At 40.1% G+C, this 18,634-nt stretch overlaps 1 protein-coding gene across 1 annotated transcript; it reads right to left on the reverse strand.

The window, feature by feature from the left end:
* Window positions 1–1,024: 1,024 nt before the first annotated feature.
* LARP6 (La ribonucleoprotein 6, translational regulator) lies at window positions 1,025–18,028 on the reverse strand. The gene is made up of 3 exons (XM_001377358.5): window positions 17,454–18,028; window positions 8,500–8,707; window positions 1,025–4,644 (listed from the first exon to the last, which is right to left on the reverse strand). The coding sequence occupies exons 1-3, from the start codon at window positions 17,720–17,722 to the stop codon at window positions 3,577–3,579; spliced, it is 1,545 nt and encodes a 514-aa protein (XP_001377395.3). The 5' UTR covers window positions 17,723–18,028; the 3' UTR covers window positions 1,025–3,576.
* Between the last annotated feature and the right edge of the window lie 606 nt (window positions 18,029–18,634).

The raw sequence follows: 18,634 nt of genomic DNA on the forward strand, positions 1-18,634 counted from the left end.
TTTTGAGGGGGACTCTGACCATCTATTTAGTAGTAAGAAAATTAACTATCAGTGGGCAGTTTGCACTATAAATTATTCAAGAATATTGAGGCAGAACCTCAGGATTCTAATATCGAAATTACTAGATCCTCACAGATTTAAAGTTGGAAGGGACTCTAAAATTCATCTAATCCAATCCCCTCATTTTATAGATGAGGAAACTAAGGCCTAGATGTGTAAAGTAACTTGCTAAAGGTCACAAAAATAAATGGTGGAGCTGGAATTTGAAACAAGAATCTTAATTTTAAAAATCTGCACTATTTCTAACTATGTCACATTGTCTCCCTAATGAGCCACTGACTCCGGTCTTTAAACTATGGACATTCTATTCTTCATTCTTTCCTGTCCTATTGTGGAAAAGTACCAAACTGAGGAGTAGGAGGCTTGTGACGTAGTCCTGTTTTGGAAAGTCATTTAGCCTTTCAAGTCCTTGGTTTCCTCACCTGGAAAAGGGGAGGAGTAATTTCAGAGTTTCCTTTCTTAGACATTTTAATATTCTAGAATTCTAAATCAAAACCTCTCAATGAAAAATCAGGAGGACCAGTAAAACATATGAAGGGTTTATATTCTTTGCAGAACAAAATTCTATGGAATATATAGTTTGGGGATTTAGAGGCAAAGACCTTGAAGTCACAGCCACCACTCGAGGATATAAGGTTTAGTCTCATAACATTAGCAATATGGTACCTCACAGATAAACTTAACCAGGGTTGATCAAGGATGGAGAAAACCTCTGTCCAAAGTCACCTTAGCCAAACCACTATAAAATAAGTTAATTTTGGTTACATTAGAAATTAGTTCTTTCTAGTAGGAATAGAAGTGCCAGTTGTTATTATTCCTTTGTTTTTTGTGTGGTCACCCTCTATATGGTTTTTCTTTTTGAAAATAAATTCACTAAAGTTTGAAAAAATTATATTATATAAGTATAACACAGGTAAATGTTTAGCAACCAAATCTCCAGAAAAAAAATATACACATAAGACACTTTTGAATTTAATCTGTATTATTAACATTTTTACTATCACTTTCTTAAGTTGAAACAATCAACAAAACAGCAAATAAAGTCTGATTTGTACTGTTGGCCAACTTCTGAGGTATAAATGCTTACACTGAAAATTTAACAATTAGCTTTCAAGAGCTGGTATGAGCCAGTTCCAGCATAATGTCAATATGTCAAGCATCTGTAATTTCACCAGTATAAACACTCCATTCATTAAGGCAGATTGAAACTCATCTTTACCTTACTAGATGAGGCTTAAAGAGTTTCCTGGAACTTGGGAAGGTTAAGAAGCTTTTCAGTGTGTCTCTATTTTAGAGATGAGGAATTTAGGCAAATAGGGGTTAAGTGACTTGCCAGGGACGTACAACTAGTAAGTATCTGAGGACAGATTAGAACTCAGATCTTCCTGACTCCAGATCCATCCAGTGCATCACCCAGCTGCCCCTACAGTTAGAGGTTCTTCATTCAAACCAAGACTCTGACATTGAATACTTGTTTGAGTGACTTATTTCACCTTTCTGGACCTCAGTTTCCTTCTCTGTAAAATGAAAGGAGTGTTTGCTTTTATTTCTAGGTCTTTGATTCTAGAAGATGAGTACTGTATCATGCAGCCTTCTCTATAAGACTTTTTTCATAAAATTTTATCATTCTCTTCTAAATTAGTAGCTTAATTCAAGAGAGGCCTAATTCATACCACGAAAAATGCTTACCTACAAAATCCTCAAGTAACTAATAATGTAGTTTAAAAAGTAGATCTCCTATTTTTGACATTTGGACAAGGTGATGGAATAATTCATCTGCTGAGATGATGCTCAGGAACTGGATTTGGTGTTTGGGGCTGTTTCCCTGAAGATGGGAATTTTTGGCCAATCCTGCCTCAGCGGTCAGTTTCATGCAGCAGAGTGAAGTGGGATCTGGCTTTCATTAAAATCAACAAAACATCTGTAAAAACACCCTGGGCTGGGTTTCCCAGCCAAGCTTTTCGGGAACTAACAAATAGCAAGGCTGTGTCACGGCTGAGGGTTTAGCCAGAGATTAGGAAAGAGCAGGCTGACTGGCAAGGTGACCTGGACATTTTAGTTTATTGCATGGAAGCAGGGACAAGTGCTGTTACAAAAGGAGGAGGGGAAGAGTGTAAACATTCTGGGAGAATGGAAGAAGAGGAGAATGAGAAGAGGCTGATCTAAAGTTTCCAAGACAGAAGACCCAGCTTGTCTCGTGTGGGGACAAATCCAAGAGGAAGACTTTGTCATAGGCTGGAAAGAACCGAACGATTTAAACAAGTAAATGGCCAGCAAGCTACACCTGGAAGAGACTCTTACTACAAGATACTATACTGTGTCAGATAACCTGACACCAAAACAAATATTAACTCTAAAAATGTTTCCAGACATGAAAATCATTGATTGACTAAAGAAGCCAATGAGATTGGAGGAGCAAGGGAGCACTGAACTCGGGGACATTGTGAAAGAACTCCTTCGTCTTTTGTCCCCTTGAAAATAGAAAGTGTTTTGAAGGAACCTGAAACCCACTTTTGAATGGATCTGTAATACTGAACCGAAACTAGGTTTGCCATGGAGGCCAAAACAGTTTAGAAATATATACTAGCTCTTACTTCCAACACATTCTCTCCTGCTAAAGAAAATGAAAAAAAAATCTTCCAAATAATTGTAGAAATAGCTTCATTCATATGATGGGAGTCTGTATAATAACAAGATTGTTTTTTCTTCCCTTCTATTATTCTATGAAATTGGGGAAAGAACCTGGGAAAGCTAAATTGTTCCATTGTGACACACTGGCCAAGTTCTTTTCAATCTATGATCTTATTTTTTCTTGACTCTTCCATTAGGGCTAGCTAACTAATTTATTAATCCCAAATGATATGTCAGTTCATCATCCCAATGGGTCAAGATTAGCCTGAGACCCTAGAGCCATTCATTATTCCTATATTCTCTCCCTTTAATTAGCTTGTAAGAGAATGTATACATTTATGTTTTGATCCTAAGAGATCAGAGCTTAGCACAGTGCCTGGCACAGAGTAGGCACTTAACAAATGTTGACTGACTGACTATAGGAGAGTAAATCATGCATGGATGTCATCAGTCAAATGGGTTGTCCTTAAAAGGACTCTTTTGGTCTTTAGAGCCATAGGAGAACTAGACCCCTTGGACTCCAGATGGGAGCACAATTTCTACCCATATCCCATCTTAAGGGAGAGACTATGGTTTATTTCTTTAAAAATCAGAATAGTCTCTGTTCAGTCTTTCCTCGACAATCTCTCCTATTCCTGCTCAGTACCATTAAATTGACATATATATGACATCCTCAAAATGACTCTACTAAGATAAATGGTTGTTTGCAACTAAGGAGACATTCTTCAGAATGCAATTACCTGCCAATACAAATATATAAATTAAGAAATCTACACCAATACAAAACATTAAAACTTATACTTGAGCCAGTCCTTGAACATGCCAGATGTTTTGTTGGATCAGGAAAATAAAATTGGTTTACTATGGAGCTGGTATCGACTATGTTTACACAAAGACCCTTTTTCTTTCGTATCCCCCATGAAATCCTCTGGTGTCATCAGGGCCTCTTGGCAACCTCAATACCCCGACAGGTGACCCATCTGCATTCTGGACCTTGCGGGTGAGGAGCGGACTGGCAGCTGGACTTCTCTCGTGCGTTCCCCATTGGGCTAGGCGACGCCTCTGCACCCAGGGGCTACTGGAGGGAGTGATGCTGCTGTCGGATGAATAATCTGTGCATTTCTGAACACTGTCAGGGCTGGCACTAGAGTTCAGCGTGGCATCCTCTGCCAGTGGAGACTTCTTGGACACTCCTTTACGCTGCACCAGGGGGCTGTTCCAAGGACTGGAGCGAGGGGAGGCATTTGGACTCAGGTGATGGTTTGAATAGACAGAAGGACTAAGCTTGCTGGAGGCCACGTACCGCCGTTCAGCCATGGGGGATGTAGGATTACTCTCCGGGTCTGAAGAGCTGTTGGCCGATGACTCATCACCCAAGTATTGAAGCTCCTCCACTCTCTTATTGAGGGTCTTGTTTTGGTAGACACTCACGGCAGCTTCCTCCTCCGGATTCTTCTCTTTCGATCCTTTCTTCTTGGGTGCTTTCATCCCGATGAGGACTACTTTGATGCTGCCTTTACTTGGAGATCCCATGCTCATGGACTCATGGGCCCTGATGGCAGCATCTACCTCTTCAAATTCCACAATGGCACACACTTGAGTCCCTACTTGACTGTACCGGCTGCTAAACTTTCGGATATCAGGAGGTAGCTCTTTCCCTGGCTTGAGAATTCGCACGGATGAGATGACTCCAAATGTTCCAAAGACCTTCAGAAGATGCTCCATGACCTTCTCTTGTAGCCTTCCGTTCTCCTGAAGAACAGCCAGAGCCCATGGCTTAGGAAACAGGTGGAGGTCATAGACCAGGAGCATCCTACTGGGCTGGTTTTCAACAGGGAAGAAAGGCACCGGTGTGATCCTCCTCACCTTCCGATGATCCTCATTCAACTCTAGAGTCTCTGAATACTTCAAGGCATAGGCTGTGGTCCTCCAGTCCCGAGTAAGGTGCTTCACCTGGAGAAGGCAAATTTGAAATGGCCTTATTTAACTACATCTTCAGAATCACCACTCCTACACCAGTTGAGCGTGTCCATATTTCTAGAGGGGCAGACAGATGGTAAAATGGATAGAGCACTGGACCTGGAGTTAAGAAAACTCACTTTCCCAAGTTCAAATCCAGCCTGAGTGACTTACCAGCTGTGTAACTCAAGGCAGGTCACTTAACCCTGTCTGCCTCCATTTCCTTATCTGTAAAATAAGTGGGAGAAGAAACCAGCAAATCACTCCAGCATCTTTGCCATGTTGTTGTTCAGTTGTATCTGATTCTTCATAACTCCATTTAGGGTTTTCTTAGCAAAGATACTAGAGTGGTTTCTCACTTCCTTTTTCAACTCATTTTACAGATGAGGAAACTCAAGCAAACAGAGGCTAAATGACTTGCCCTAAGGTCAGACAGCTGAGGTTGGATTTGAACTTGAAAAGTCTTCCTGGCTTCAAGAGTGTCACTTTATCTGCTGTGCACTTTTTTGCCAAGAAAACCCAAATGCAGTCAGATATGACTAAAAATAACTGAATAATACTCCTACAACTAAGAATATTATTTTTAAATTTAAAGTTTTGAATTAATAAAAATCTATTTTCATTATTCTTTATGACCTAAGGAAGAGTCCTAATGGAGAATAAACCACATATATCATCAATCAATCAAATTGCCATTAAAAAGAAGTCCTTTGGACCATGGAGCAACACATTCTGCTAACCTCCTTGGATTTGGATGATAGCAGAATCTTTACACATATTTAAGGAAGAGACTGCTATTGTTTTAAATCCTTACCTTCAGTATTAGAAGAAGAAAGGTAAGGGCTAGGCAATTGGGATTAAATGACTTGCCCAGGGTCACACAGCTAGGAAGTGTCTGAGGGTACCTTTAAACCCAGGACTTCCTGTCTTCAGGTCTGGTTCTCTATCCACTGAGAGATTGAGCTGTCCTCTATTGCTGTTGTTTTTTAAGTTTAGTCATTAGTCAATCTTTCCTAGTTATTCTCTCCCACTTTCTGTTAGAAACATTATACTTATATATGGCAACATTAAACCTGATAAAAAAATAAAAATAAAATCATTTTTAAACAAATACACAATCAAGAAAAACTAATATACAAGTTGGCCATGTCCAAAAAATAATGCATCTCAATCTGCACACTGAGGGTAGGTTCCCCTCATTCCAATTTACAATTAAGGAGGTTAAGTAAAGAAACATTAACATGAAAGAGCTCAGAGATTTGAGAGCTCAAAATTGAAAAAGGAAGGACTCCCCAGTTGCAATCTGATTTTCCTTCGCTGTGCTCAAGGGTTCCTCTGAGATTCCCCATCGCTACATTTATTCCAGAAGAGCTTCCAAAATCTCTCTGGGGTTTCCTTACAATATTTCAAGTGAGATCAGGAGAATTTCTCAAATAAGAACTCAGACATATGAAGAGGGGTGGAGGGCTTAGTCTTCAGAGGGAAAAAATGAGAAAGAGAAAAAAAAAGTTTTGCTTCTGGGCCCTCTGCATTTGAGTGGCATGAAAGAATCTGCCAAACTGCACAGGACAAATTAATGGTTCACAAATGACCTTCCAGCTGTGTAACTCATCAAACCTGTGTTTGGAAGCTTGTTTCCTTTCTAGGAAACGCACTTTTCACCAAGAACAACAGATCTATTTTCACATTTTCTCTTACTTAACTAAAATGCCTGGAGATGGTTCCCCCCGACCCCAACTCTCTCCCATCTCCACCCTAGGACTATAAAACCACCACTGCAATGACAGAAACACCTCTAGAGGGCTCTCCATCTCCCTCCCTGAGAGACTGCAATCAGAAAAAGTCATTTCAACTATAGTCAGATGATAAGAGACCCAATGAGAGGCAGTATGGTCTAGAGGAAAGCATGCTGGATTTCATGTCAGATTCACACACTACCTTTGTGATCATTGTTGTTGCTATTATTCAGGCATATGTGACTTTTTGTGGTGCCATTTTGGAAAGATATTGCACTGGTCTGCCCTTTCCATCTCCAGCTTATTTTACAGACGAGGAAACTGAGGCAAACAGAGTTAAGTGATTTGCCCAGAGTTGTTTAACTTGTAAATGTTTGAGTCAGATTTGAACCTACAAAGAACAGGAAGATGAGTTTTCTTGGCTCTGACACTCTGGCTGCCTCACATGACCCAAGGCAAAACACATTTAATTTTTCTAAGGCTTCAGTTGCTCATCTATAAAATAAGGAGGCTGGGCTAGATGGCCTCTAAACTTTAAATCTATGACCTTATGTTCCAAGAACCTCCTCACTATGGTTTGATCTCCCAGGCTACTTTCTGCTACTTCCTAACCCCTTATATTACTGACATAATCTACCAGTTGGAAAGTCTGGATTTCACAGAATCTTAGGACTGAGGCCTAAGGCCAGATCGGGTAGGCCTTCAAAGTCTTATTTTTGGTGCCCACACACTGGAGTGATTCCATGATCCAAATGACTTTGGCAATGCCCTTTTATAACTATCTGTCATTCCAATCTGGGAATATTTCATACTATATAACCTAAATACCTGCTCCTAATATTTAAGCTCATTTCTTCTTCTTCTGACCTTAGTAAATGGAAAATTATTTATTTGATATAGTAGAAATTTGTTTTGACTATACATACTTGTTACAAGAAGGTTTTTTATTTTGGAGTGTGAAATATGGAGAGAGTTGGGAAAACTGGTAGTGGTAGTGGTAGAACAGAAGAGTAGAGCAGCGAGGCGGTATAGTGGATAGAGTGTCAGCCCAGAATTCAAGAAGATTTCCTGAATTCAAATCTGGCCTTGGACATTACCCAGCTATGTGACCTTGGGAAAGTTACCTAACCCAGTTTGTCTCAGTTCCTCATCTGCCAAATGAGCAGAAGGAAATTGCAAACCACTCCAGTATCTTTGCCAAGAAAATTCTAAATGGGTTCATGAAAAGTCAAACATGACTGAAGTGACTAAACATTAGAGACCTGGAGGTACTGATATCTCTATCAAAAACATTCTTAAAAGATCAATGAAATCTTTAAAAATATATAAAAGAGAAGATTTAGAATTTGGTTTTAAAAGATTATTCTATTGCAAAAATGAATAATATGGAAATAGGTATAAGTGATAACCCAGTGGAAATGCTTATTAGATCTGGGAGGAGAGGGGGGAGGGAAAGAAAATGAAATATGTAAAAATGGAAAAATATTTTTAAAATAAAAATTTACATGTAAAAATGGTTTCAGTAAAGTTGTAGGATATGAAATAATAAATAAATAAGAGAATAAAAGAGAGTTCAGAAATCAATATAGATGAGCAAGGTAATGTTGGACCCAAGTCAAGAGTCAAGAAGACAGATCTAAATTCAAATGCCATCTCAAATATTTACAAGCTACATGGCCCTGATCCAGTCACATCACCTCTGTCTACCTTAGCTTCCTAATCTGTCAAATGGTGATAATGATAGCACATAACACCCAGTATTGTTGTGAAGGTAACATGAGGTAAATTTTGTAAAGCATTTTGAAAACCTTGAAGCACTATATAAATGCTAGCTATTAAATATGTTTGTGTGTATATATATATATACATATATATATATATATATATATATATATATATATATACCCAGATGCACACACATTTAATGTAAAAAAGTCACAGTTTGAAACGTAATTCTCTTTTCTGTCCTTCTTTTTACATGGAAATGTTTGTGTTTACTGATGATTTTCGAATTCACAATTTGAAGATATTTAAAGAAAATTGTTGGTCAGCCAGAACAGAAGGAAAAAGAAACAAATTGCCTTTGAGTGCCTTAAAACAGATTCGGGCTTACCTTTTTGAAAGATGTGAGTAGCTTGACACTCACATAGCCCTGCTTGTTCCTTCTCACATGTTTTAGCAGGAAGGCATCTTTTTCGAGGTTTTCATCAGAGAAGTAGAACTCAATCTGATCAACCAGCTTCAAGATTAACTCATAGCTTGGTGGTTTCCAGTCCTGGTCCTGGTCAGAACCATCATTTTCTCCTCCACTTGTAGTAGTGCTACAAAAACCAGAGGAGAAGTGTTTAATTTATCAAGCCATATTTGGTCACTGGAGTCCTCACCATATGGGTGATGTTCATTACAGGCTAAAGCAGTGGTGGTGAACCTTTTAGAGACTGAATGCCCAAACTGCAACCCTCATGCCACACATGAGCCAACCTCTTACCGCAGCTGGGGGAGGAAGGAAGCACTCCCATTGGGCTACTGGGCAGAGGAGAAGACTATGGGAGAAATGTCCTCAGGCCCATGTGGAGAGGGTGAGGGGAGCAGCCCTCTCTGGCACACGTGCCAAGGTTTGCCAACATGGGTTTTCTCTAGAAAGGGATGCAATCTTAACTACCCCTACACACTCATGACAGTACAGTAGGTAGTAGGTAGTGAGTAATCTGGGGTTGAGAAAGCTGCATATTTAACCAACATTAGTAGAACTGGAAAATCCAACACTCCAGAGCTCCAGTCACATTTCAAATGTGTTGACTTTACATAAGGACTGCTTCAAAGTTGATGCTTACCAATGCTGAGACTTCAGACAAGAAAAAAATAAAATGAAAATTCAGTATTTTGTCAGAAGAAAAAAATTAACCAATAAATCAAAAGACTTTTAATAAGCATCCCTTTTGTAGTTGCTCATTTTTGTTAAATAATTTTTTTTAAAAAAACCCTTACCTTCCATCTTAGAATCAATACTTTGTACTGGTTCTAAAGCAGAAGAGTGGTAAGGGCTAGGCAATAGAGATCAAATGACTTGCCCAAAGTCACACAGCTAAGACGTGTCTGAAGCCACATTTGATCCCAAGACCTCTCATCTTCCAGGCTGGCTATCAATCTGCTGAGCTACCGTGCTGTCTCCCGGAAAAGAAATTTTTGACAAAAAACGAGGAGAAAAGAGTGATGAAAAGAATTTAAAGTCATTAACCAATATAGCCTGTAGACTATATTAAAGCAGTATATTGGAAATCCAAGATAAATGAGTTACTATCGACTAAATAATCCTGGGCTTTTGGAAGGATGGAGAGAAGGCCACAAAGACCATAACACAATTCTGTCTGACTCACTAGTAATGTCAAAGACACTGTCATGCTAAAGCAATGGTCTTTCAAAAAGCAGAAAAATAATCCAAAGGAATGGTAGAAAGGGAAATTTCAAAGGTATGATGGGTCAGGTAGAAACTTAAAAGGAAATAGTCCTAAAAAACAATTGGAGGAACACCACCAAAATCAAAATATGATATTCTATATATGTATCAAAGGGAGGATGTCAGCTCAAGAATCAGCACGATGATCTTAATGCAAAATGTGACTGTGTAATGAAAAGCTGATGCCAAACAGAACACATTAATTTCACAGCTTATTCTTCCCAAGGTAAGTTGTTAGAAAGATTTCACTCCCAAGTTCCCCTCTGAAATGAGGAGGTTAGAGGTATGAAACAGGAAGGCTGGGCAAACTTAGGAAACTTAGGAGGCTTTCAAGCAGGGGCTGGATGATCATTTGGCAAAGATACAATAGAACAAGGGTTCCGTTTTGGATAAGAATTTGGATTAGCTTGTCTCAAAGGTTCCTTTAAATTCAATGGCTCTATGTACCAGATCTTAATATTTGTAAAAGCAGAGAGTATCTGGACCCATTGGAAAAAAATTAGATTAAGAGAAACCACAGGGATAAAGATAAATCACAAAAATTGGAAAGCATCCACCCAAAGATTTTACAGGAAGTTGAGATGAAATTGTGTCCTTGTTTATTAAAATGAACACTCATTAAGGAACTGGCAAATAAACAATGCAATTCTTGCTCTTATAGGATTTCCACAGGGGCACAGAGAAACCACAGATTAGTAAATTTATTCTATATCAAGCAATCTGGAAATTTCTATAAGAATGCATATAATCACTGAACATTTAAGCAAACACTGCATATTGGAGCTATATGACCACAAATTATGGAATGTCACTATTTGAAAAGAATCACAAATTGCAAAACAACCCAAGGAGCAATGTATAAGGCTCCAGTGAGATGTATCCAATGAAATTACATATGAGAATGTGCTCTGTAAACTATAAGGTACTGTTACAAATTAAAGTTTCAATTGTTATTAGACAAGATTATTATTAATAACAGGGGTTTGTTTGAAAAGCTCTCTGATAATAAAGAGGGTAGGAAGGCTAATAATATATATATCTTCCTTCTGTAATGTCATGGGTATAAAAAAGCTATGTGTTAATTTTTTTCTAATATAAAAGATAGGCAGCCTTGAGAGAAGGATGGAACAGGATGGCTAATAAATTCAGAATATTTTATCTCCATTGTTTTTCTGCTGATCTACAAAGGTTCTCCATGGGACCTGGTCATGGTAGATTGCATTTTTGGCTCTGCTTTCCAATGGTTTGGATTGCTTCCCACTGGGTTTATGTCAGCTTTTTCTCTGCAGGGGCTCTTGGGGTCGAGCTGGCAGCATATAGCAGGAGATAATTCAGAGAACTGCCTTAAAGAATGCCACTGGGCCCTGGGAAGGGGAGGCAGGCCACCGGGTAGGACTGTGAAGAGCTGAGAATAAAGGTGAGCAGATAGAGGGAACAAGGAGTCAAGGCTTATCTGAAGAAGTTCTGGTGCCAAAGGGATTTAGCTTTTGGTAGCGATAAAATCTGCACAGACATAATGAGAAATTGTTTTCTATAGCCACAGCTAAATCTCAGTAACAGAAATTGCCTATCACCTTCTCTTGCTCCCTTGCAAAGCCTGGTTAAATGTTGTCACAAAATATGAATGAGTTTCTGCCCAGCAGAGTATTATGGACTAGTCAAGGCACCAGGTATTAGAATAGGGGTTCTTAACAGTGCAGTCTTAGGAGATTTCAGGAAGAGAGTGTAAACTTGGATAGGAGAAAGTTACACCATTGTTTCAAAGGAATTGGTTTCCTTAGTAATCCTATGTATTTTATTTTGTGCTTTTAGAAATATAATTCTGAGAAGGAGTCCATAGGCTTTACCACAGGGCCAATGGTGGTCCATGACTCAAGAAAACCAAAACAAAACCCAAACACTTAAATCCCTGCATTAGAAAAATGATCTCTTTCCTTGAAGCACTAGCAAGGTCACTCTTATGCTGCCTTGCCTCTTATATTGTTCTAAAAAATCAAACAGAATGAAAAAAAAAAGAATGTATTCTCTTATTTCTATTGTGGGTATATTTCTCTAGCTTCATTTTTCAATTAGTCAACTAACATTATTAAATATCTCTATGTGCCAGACACTGTGTTAAGTGCTAGGGATAAAAAGAAGGACAAAAGATGAGGTAGGTGGTTTAGTGGATTGAGAGCCATGGCTAAAGATAGGAGGTCCTGGGTTCAATTATGGCCTCAGACATTTCCCCACTCCCCCACCCATTACCTAACTGTTACCACTCTTCTGCCTTGGAACCAATATACAGAATTGATTCTAAAACAGAAGGTGAAGTCTTCAGAGAAACAAGGAAAGGCAAAAGATAGTCCTTCCTGTTAAGGAGTTCATGATTATTTTTTTTTTCCTTTTTACAGCTGAGTAGACTATGAATTAGGGTGGGGAGAGACTTGTGGAGGGAAGACCAATCAACGAGCTATGTAGTCCAGGGGTGAGCTGATGAGAGCTTGAATCAAAGTGGAGACAGTATCAAGGAGAGAAGGAGGCACAAAGGAAAGAAGTCTTGACTATTGATAAGATATTAGGGCAGCTAGGTGGTGAAATGGATAGAGCACCAGGTGACATGATAAGTCAATTAACCCTTTGCTTCAGTTTCCTCATCTGTCAAATGAGCTGGAGAAAGAAATGGCAAACCACTCCAGTATCTTTGCCAAGAAAACCCCAAATAGAGTTGGACACCACTGAAACAATGGAACAACAAAGTATATGGTAGGCATTGTGCTAAGTACTGGGGATACAAAGGTAAAAATAAAATAGTTCCTACCCTCAAGGAGCTTACATTCTTTGGATTGGATTACTGAATTGAACTGAATTAGAATGGATCCTGAAAATATACAAGATCAAGCAATACAAAGTAGTTTGAAGAGATAAGCCACTAACACCCAGAAGGACCAAGAAAGATCTCATGTAGATTTACAAAGATCCTCTTAACTTGGGGTCCAAAGACCTCCCAAGCAGGACATGGATATATTTAAAGGGGTCTGTGAACCCTAATGGGGAAAAATTAATTTTTATTTCTGCTAACCTTTAGTTTCCTTTCTAATCCTATTTTTAAATGTATTTAACGTATTTTATTTTTAAAACATTATTCAGAGAAGGGATCCATAGGCTTTATCACATTGCCAAAGGGATCAATGACACAAAAAGTTAAGAGCCTTAGATATAAAAGGTAGTGGCTAACTTGAGTCCAAAAGGAAACTAGGGATTCTGAGATGTGGTAGTGAGGATGTAGAGTTTTCCAGGCATGGGGAACAACCAGCATAAAGGCACAGAGAAGGGAAATATCTGTGTAAGGAATTAAAGTAAGCTAGTGTGTCTAGACCATAGAGTTTGTGGAAGGAAAAATGTTTCTTAATAAATTTCTAAATATTAACTTTATAAGTATAAGACAAAGGGAGACATAGCTACATACCAACTCATTTGAAAAAAATGATTGAAAAAAAAAGATTTGGGTATTTTAGCGGATGTCAAGCTCTTTGAGAATTAAGAATTTGAAATGATAGTCAAGATAGTCAAGAAAATTAGTGTGATCTTAGCCTGAAGTAAGAGAGGCAAAGCATCCAGTAATGAAGAGTAATGGTACTAACAAAGTTTATACTGGTCCTAGAAAGTTGTACATAACAGAGACCTACAGTTTCATGTATAACAATCTTTTTCTGTTCTACTATGTATATGCAAACATCCATTAATATTTGTAAAAAGCTTTTTAAATATTAAATTGCTACATAAATGCTAACTATTTTTGACATTTATTCATTCATTTATTTTTTAAACTTTTACATAGCTTTATTTTCTATAATAAATTTTTGTTTCCAGATTACATATCAATATAATGTTTAATATTAATTTTCTGGCACTTTGCAACCCATGTTCTCTCTTTCCCTCCCATCCCTTCCCCCTTCCCTAAGAAGGCAGGTACTATGGAATAGGTTGTACATCTGTTATTATATGATAAGCATTTCCATATTCATCATCTTGTGCTTTATTATTATCATTATTATTTGTGGTTTAAGTTCAGAATAAAAATAATTTTTAAAAAACCACACTGGTCTGTATTGGGTTTAGCACAGGTTATTAAATAATATTTTAAGAAAACTGATGAGCTGGAAAGCAACTAAAGAACAGGAACCAGGATGGTGAAGGGTCTTGATTTAATATTATGACAATCAGTTAAAGGTACTGGGGATGTTTAGGTTGGAAAAGAGAAGACTTCATGACACTATGATAGTTGTTTTCAATTATTTGAAAGGTTATCATGTGAAATTGTGAGAAAATTGAAGGTCTGATGCAGAAGGTAGCTAAAGGAGAAGAAGCCATAGGTTTGGAAAAATCTTGGACCTTATGAACACTGGAAAGGATGACAGAGAGAGTATCAATAGCACCAATAAGTATATCTACTTTTCCATCTCTACAAAATCTTTATGAAAGTCACCTCAACATAAATCAGTGTCAGTAGAGAACAAGCTTACCTTTGCAAGGGACATTTACCAATTGGCCACATTTTTATTATTTCATAATTAACTGAAAAAATAAAGCATATAATATCCCATTGTGCTATTTGTTGATTATGAAAAAGGCATTTGATTTAGTAGAACAAAACACTACCTTGAAGGTAAATTCTTTTCCAACAAGGTGTTTCCCAAATATATACTGTGATTCCCTACATGATTTAATAACAGAAATAACCCTGGTCATCCAGTGAATCCAACAACAGGGAGATGTACGCTCACCAAAGGTAAGCATACATCTATGCCTCTGTACAAATCATGGATTAAAAATGTACCAGGTGTGTCTGGGCAGTAGAGTTAGATAACAAATTGGCATGAGAACTGAATCAAAGGAGAAAGGCCTGCTAGATTGCTTTTGGGGAAATGGCAAAGCTCTTTCTAACTGACCCCAAGTTTGCTATGAAAGCCAAGGCTTATCTTTTCAATTTCAGTACTAATGTTTCACTAGTGTTCCTACATGGTAGTGAGACAAGAGGAAAATAACTGCAAACAAATAACGAAAAATGGGTATCACAGGAGGGCAAAGGAGTAAGTAACAATAATAACCAACAAGAAAATTCCAAGATGTGCTGGTCTTGCGGCAACAGGAAGGAATGATGGGTGGGGAATCAAAGAGCTCAACTGGTACTTTTGTGATGTGGAGGAAACTGAGGAACATTTTCAGCATGTTGGGTTAATTCTTACATCAAATTTTGGGAGGATATGAATTGGAGTTGCATAGATAGCATGGCATGTATGGATGGACCACAATCTGCACTGCTGGGAGAAAACTCCTAAATCAGTGAAATCAGATCCATGACTAAGTATCATATGGAAAAGAGCTTAGACATTTTCTGTTTTCCACAAAATGCAGAACAAAGAGTAACAGGTAGATGTTGCAAAGAGGAAATGTTACATCCTCAAATGTAAGAAAAAAACTTCCTAACAAAGCTATCAGAAATAGGTTAGTCCAGGAGGTAATAGGTTCCTCCTCATTGGGATCATAGATATAGATATGAAAGGAACCTCAGAGGTCAACCAATTCTGCTATCTCACTCTTCCCACTGTACCACTCAGTGATTTTCAAGCGAAAACTGGATAACCCTATGTCACACTTCTTGTAGAGGGGATTCTTTTTCAGTTATGAGTTAAACGTGATGATTACTGAGGTGGGTTATCCAATTCTGAAATTCTGTGATTCTGTGATTATTGTGATTTGAAGGCTGAATAAGTTAATGGCATTCTAGACAACACTGAAAGGCATATAAGTCCATGCCTAGGGAGGCGACAGTCCCACTGTGCCTTGCCTTGATCAGACATCTATTGTCTGATCCATATTTTTTTGCCTGAACCATATTTTAGGAAGATCTGAAGAGCATCCAAAGGACACCAAATGGTTAAAAGGCTTACATACATATTATAAGGAGCAGCTAAAAGAAACTGAAGAAGTTTAGCCTACAGAAGAAAAGACATGAGGCAAACTGAAAGCTGTTTTCAAGAAACTGAAAGGCTGTCATGTGAAAGAAGAATGTTTATCTCCTTGGACTCAAAAAGTATAACCAGAAGCAACAATTAAATTAGAAAGAGTCCCATTTAAGCTTAAAATTAAGAAAAAATCTTCTTAACTATTCTGAACTATCCAAAAGTAGAATGGACTGCCTTAGAAGATAGTGGGAAGTCTTCAAACAAAATGCTGATGACCACTTGGTAGCTATGGTATGGAAGGGATTCCTTTTCCATCTGGGGCTGAACTTGATGGCCTCTAAGACCCTAAAGCCAGGGTTCCTGACTAATAAATAGGGCTCAGGAGTTGAAACACATAAGTCTCCTAGAGCAAACAGGACAGATAGTCTCTTGATACCACAAAAGTTCCACCCCCTTGAGCAATAAGCCCAGTCTAACAGTATTATGATGTACAGAGTAGGTTTATGCCAAAACAAACATAAAAGATTTCTTGGGATTTTACACCACTGTCTACACCAGGAATTAAGACAGTGGTCACCAAGTTTGAAAACTGGAATGTCAAAGCTGGAAGAGACCTTAGACATCATCAAGCCATCAATCCCCCTCACTTTATGAATAAGGGGGAAAAAGCCTTGATAAGGGAAGTGAGTTGGCCAAGATAATACAACTAAGTAGTGGACAAGCTAGGGCCAAAATATGCTTCAGTCTTCCATCGCCTAGATCCCCTTACAGAATGAGCAAAACCAATTTATATTATGAGGGATAACGTTCTAAACTGAGAGCCTGACTGGTAGAGCTGGTTAAGGATGTTAAGCATGTCAGGCTTGGGGAGGATCCTAGAAGTCACATTTTTGAAGTAGAGAACTAAGAGGCCATGAATTAACCCTTATGTGAGCCTATCTTTTTGCCATTTACAAATCTCTCATTACTCACTATGGAGTAAAAGGGAGAGGAAACACCACAGGCAAGGGGCCAGCTTGGATCATGTAGGACATCATGGGGAGAGCTATATTCTTTTCCCTTGCTATCCGCATTGGAGGGGCATAGATCTTTCAAAAACAAAACAAAATTAAAAAAAAAAAAAGTGTGTTTGGGTGTAGACAGTAGTTAAAGTGAGTAACAACTGGGACTAGTACATCAGTGTCCATGACTAACCCAGCCCTAATGATTGATATAGACTTTTTGGCAGCTCTGGCTCACAGGGCATCAACAGTTCCCTAAATTCTCCACCTCTGACAGCCAGCCAGGGAGGAGGAAGGGATAGAAAGGTCTTGACGGCTGCTCTCTGGGACAAACCAACCAACCCAAACTCTGCCATCCCAGGCGCGTGCTGAACGAGGTTGGGGCCCACTGGCCTTCTCTGGGCTCCTCCCACCGTCCAGTGGGGAAGGGGCCCGGACGTGGTCCTGGATGCGTGCGTGTCGCCCAGCAGGCGCTCGATCTGTTCCAGCCCCTAGGAACCTGGGGGAGAGGGCAGAGCCTGAGCCCTAGTGCAGAACCGCCAGCACAGCCAGTCTTGTCCTGCGCGCTGGTGCCCACGCCTGTCTCCAGACAGCCCCCTCCCATACTTTCTCCAACCCAAAGCACCCTGAACCCTTATCCAGGCCTCCTCTGCTCTCGTACCTGTGCCCGCGGCTCGGCTCATCCTCGCTGGCACTGCCCCACCCGGGACTGAGATAGCGAGCGGAGTCCCCGTCGTCTTCCCCTTCCCCGACGCCCCCCATTGAGGCCCTCGCTTCTTCCTCCTCCTCCTCTTCGGCCGCCTGGATGGCTACCCGGATCTGCACCGGACTTTTAGTCCGGGACCAAACCTCGTATTGCTCCTCCTCTCCCACCGCATCCTCTTCTTGCCTTGCGCCGTCCCCGCCGCCCACCTCCATCGGCTGAGCCATGGCGGAGCGGGAGGGCGGGCGGAGCCGAGGGGCTGGGGTTGGGAGGGTGGCGGCCTCCCTCGCCTGCTCTGGAACTGCCTGCCTGGTCGGGGGCGGCAGCCGCGGGAGACTGGCTGGGGCCACGGGAGGGGAGGGACTTGAGGGGTCGGTGCTGCCCCTCTCCAGGCGGGTCGGCCTCCCTAGCCACAGATCTGGCTAGCTGAGCTCTGGGCTGAGCCTTTCCTTTTTCGGGGGGAGGTGAGGGGCAGGGGGAGTGGAGGGTGAGTCAACTTCATTTGTGCTACTTGCGTTGCGATCAGGGGTCAGCTGACGCCTGTCCGGGAATTAACCCCCCAATTCCCGATTCTCCACTCCTCCCACCCCCATCCATTTCATGTTGCACGGAAGAAAGGGGCCCTAGCCTGAAAAGAAGATAGCATTTAGGATTGTAGGAGCCAGAGTGGGTGCCTAGAGAGAACTCCAGAAATCATGTGGGGCTGTGTGAGCCCCTCACATTTCGCAGATGGAGAAACTGAGGCTCAGAGTAAGTACACAGGTAGCAAGTAGAAGAGCTAGTATTTGAATCCAAGCCTCTGGCTCCAAATCAGGTCACCATGATCTTTCAGGCTTGCCCCTTTCTCATAGATAATCTTGATGGTGATACACCTGGATGGTTGACTGATCTTGGGACCAAATATATTCAGCCACCGGCCTGCCAAAGTCTTGGGTGTTTTCATCAGTGGTCCTTAGGATTACTGATGGAAGCATCCAGGTCAATACAAGTATGTTTTCTTTACTATGATAAAGGAACATCTGTGATGAAATCCTGGAAAGTGAGGGAATCATTGAAAGCCCTGGAGAGTATGCTATCTCCAATCCTCCTTTCTGCCTATAAAAATCACTTTCTTTCTTCAAAACCGGGATCAAGGGCTG

Source organism: Monodelphis domestica, chromosome 1 (genome assembly GCF_027887165.1).
Source record: "Monodelphis domestica isolate mMonDom1 chromosome 1, mMonDom1.pri, whole genome shotgun sequence".
NCBI classification, from domain to species: Eukaryota; Metazoa; Chordata; class Mammalia; order Didelphimorphia; family Didelphidae; genus Monodelphis; species Monodelphis domestica.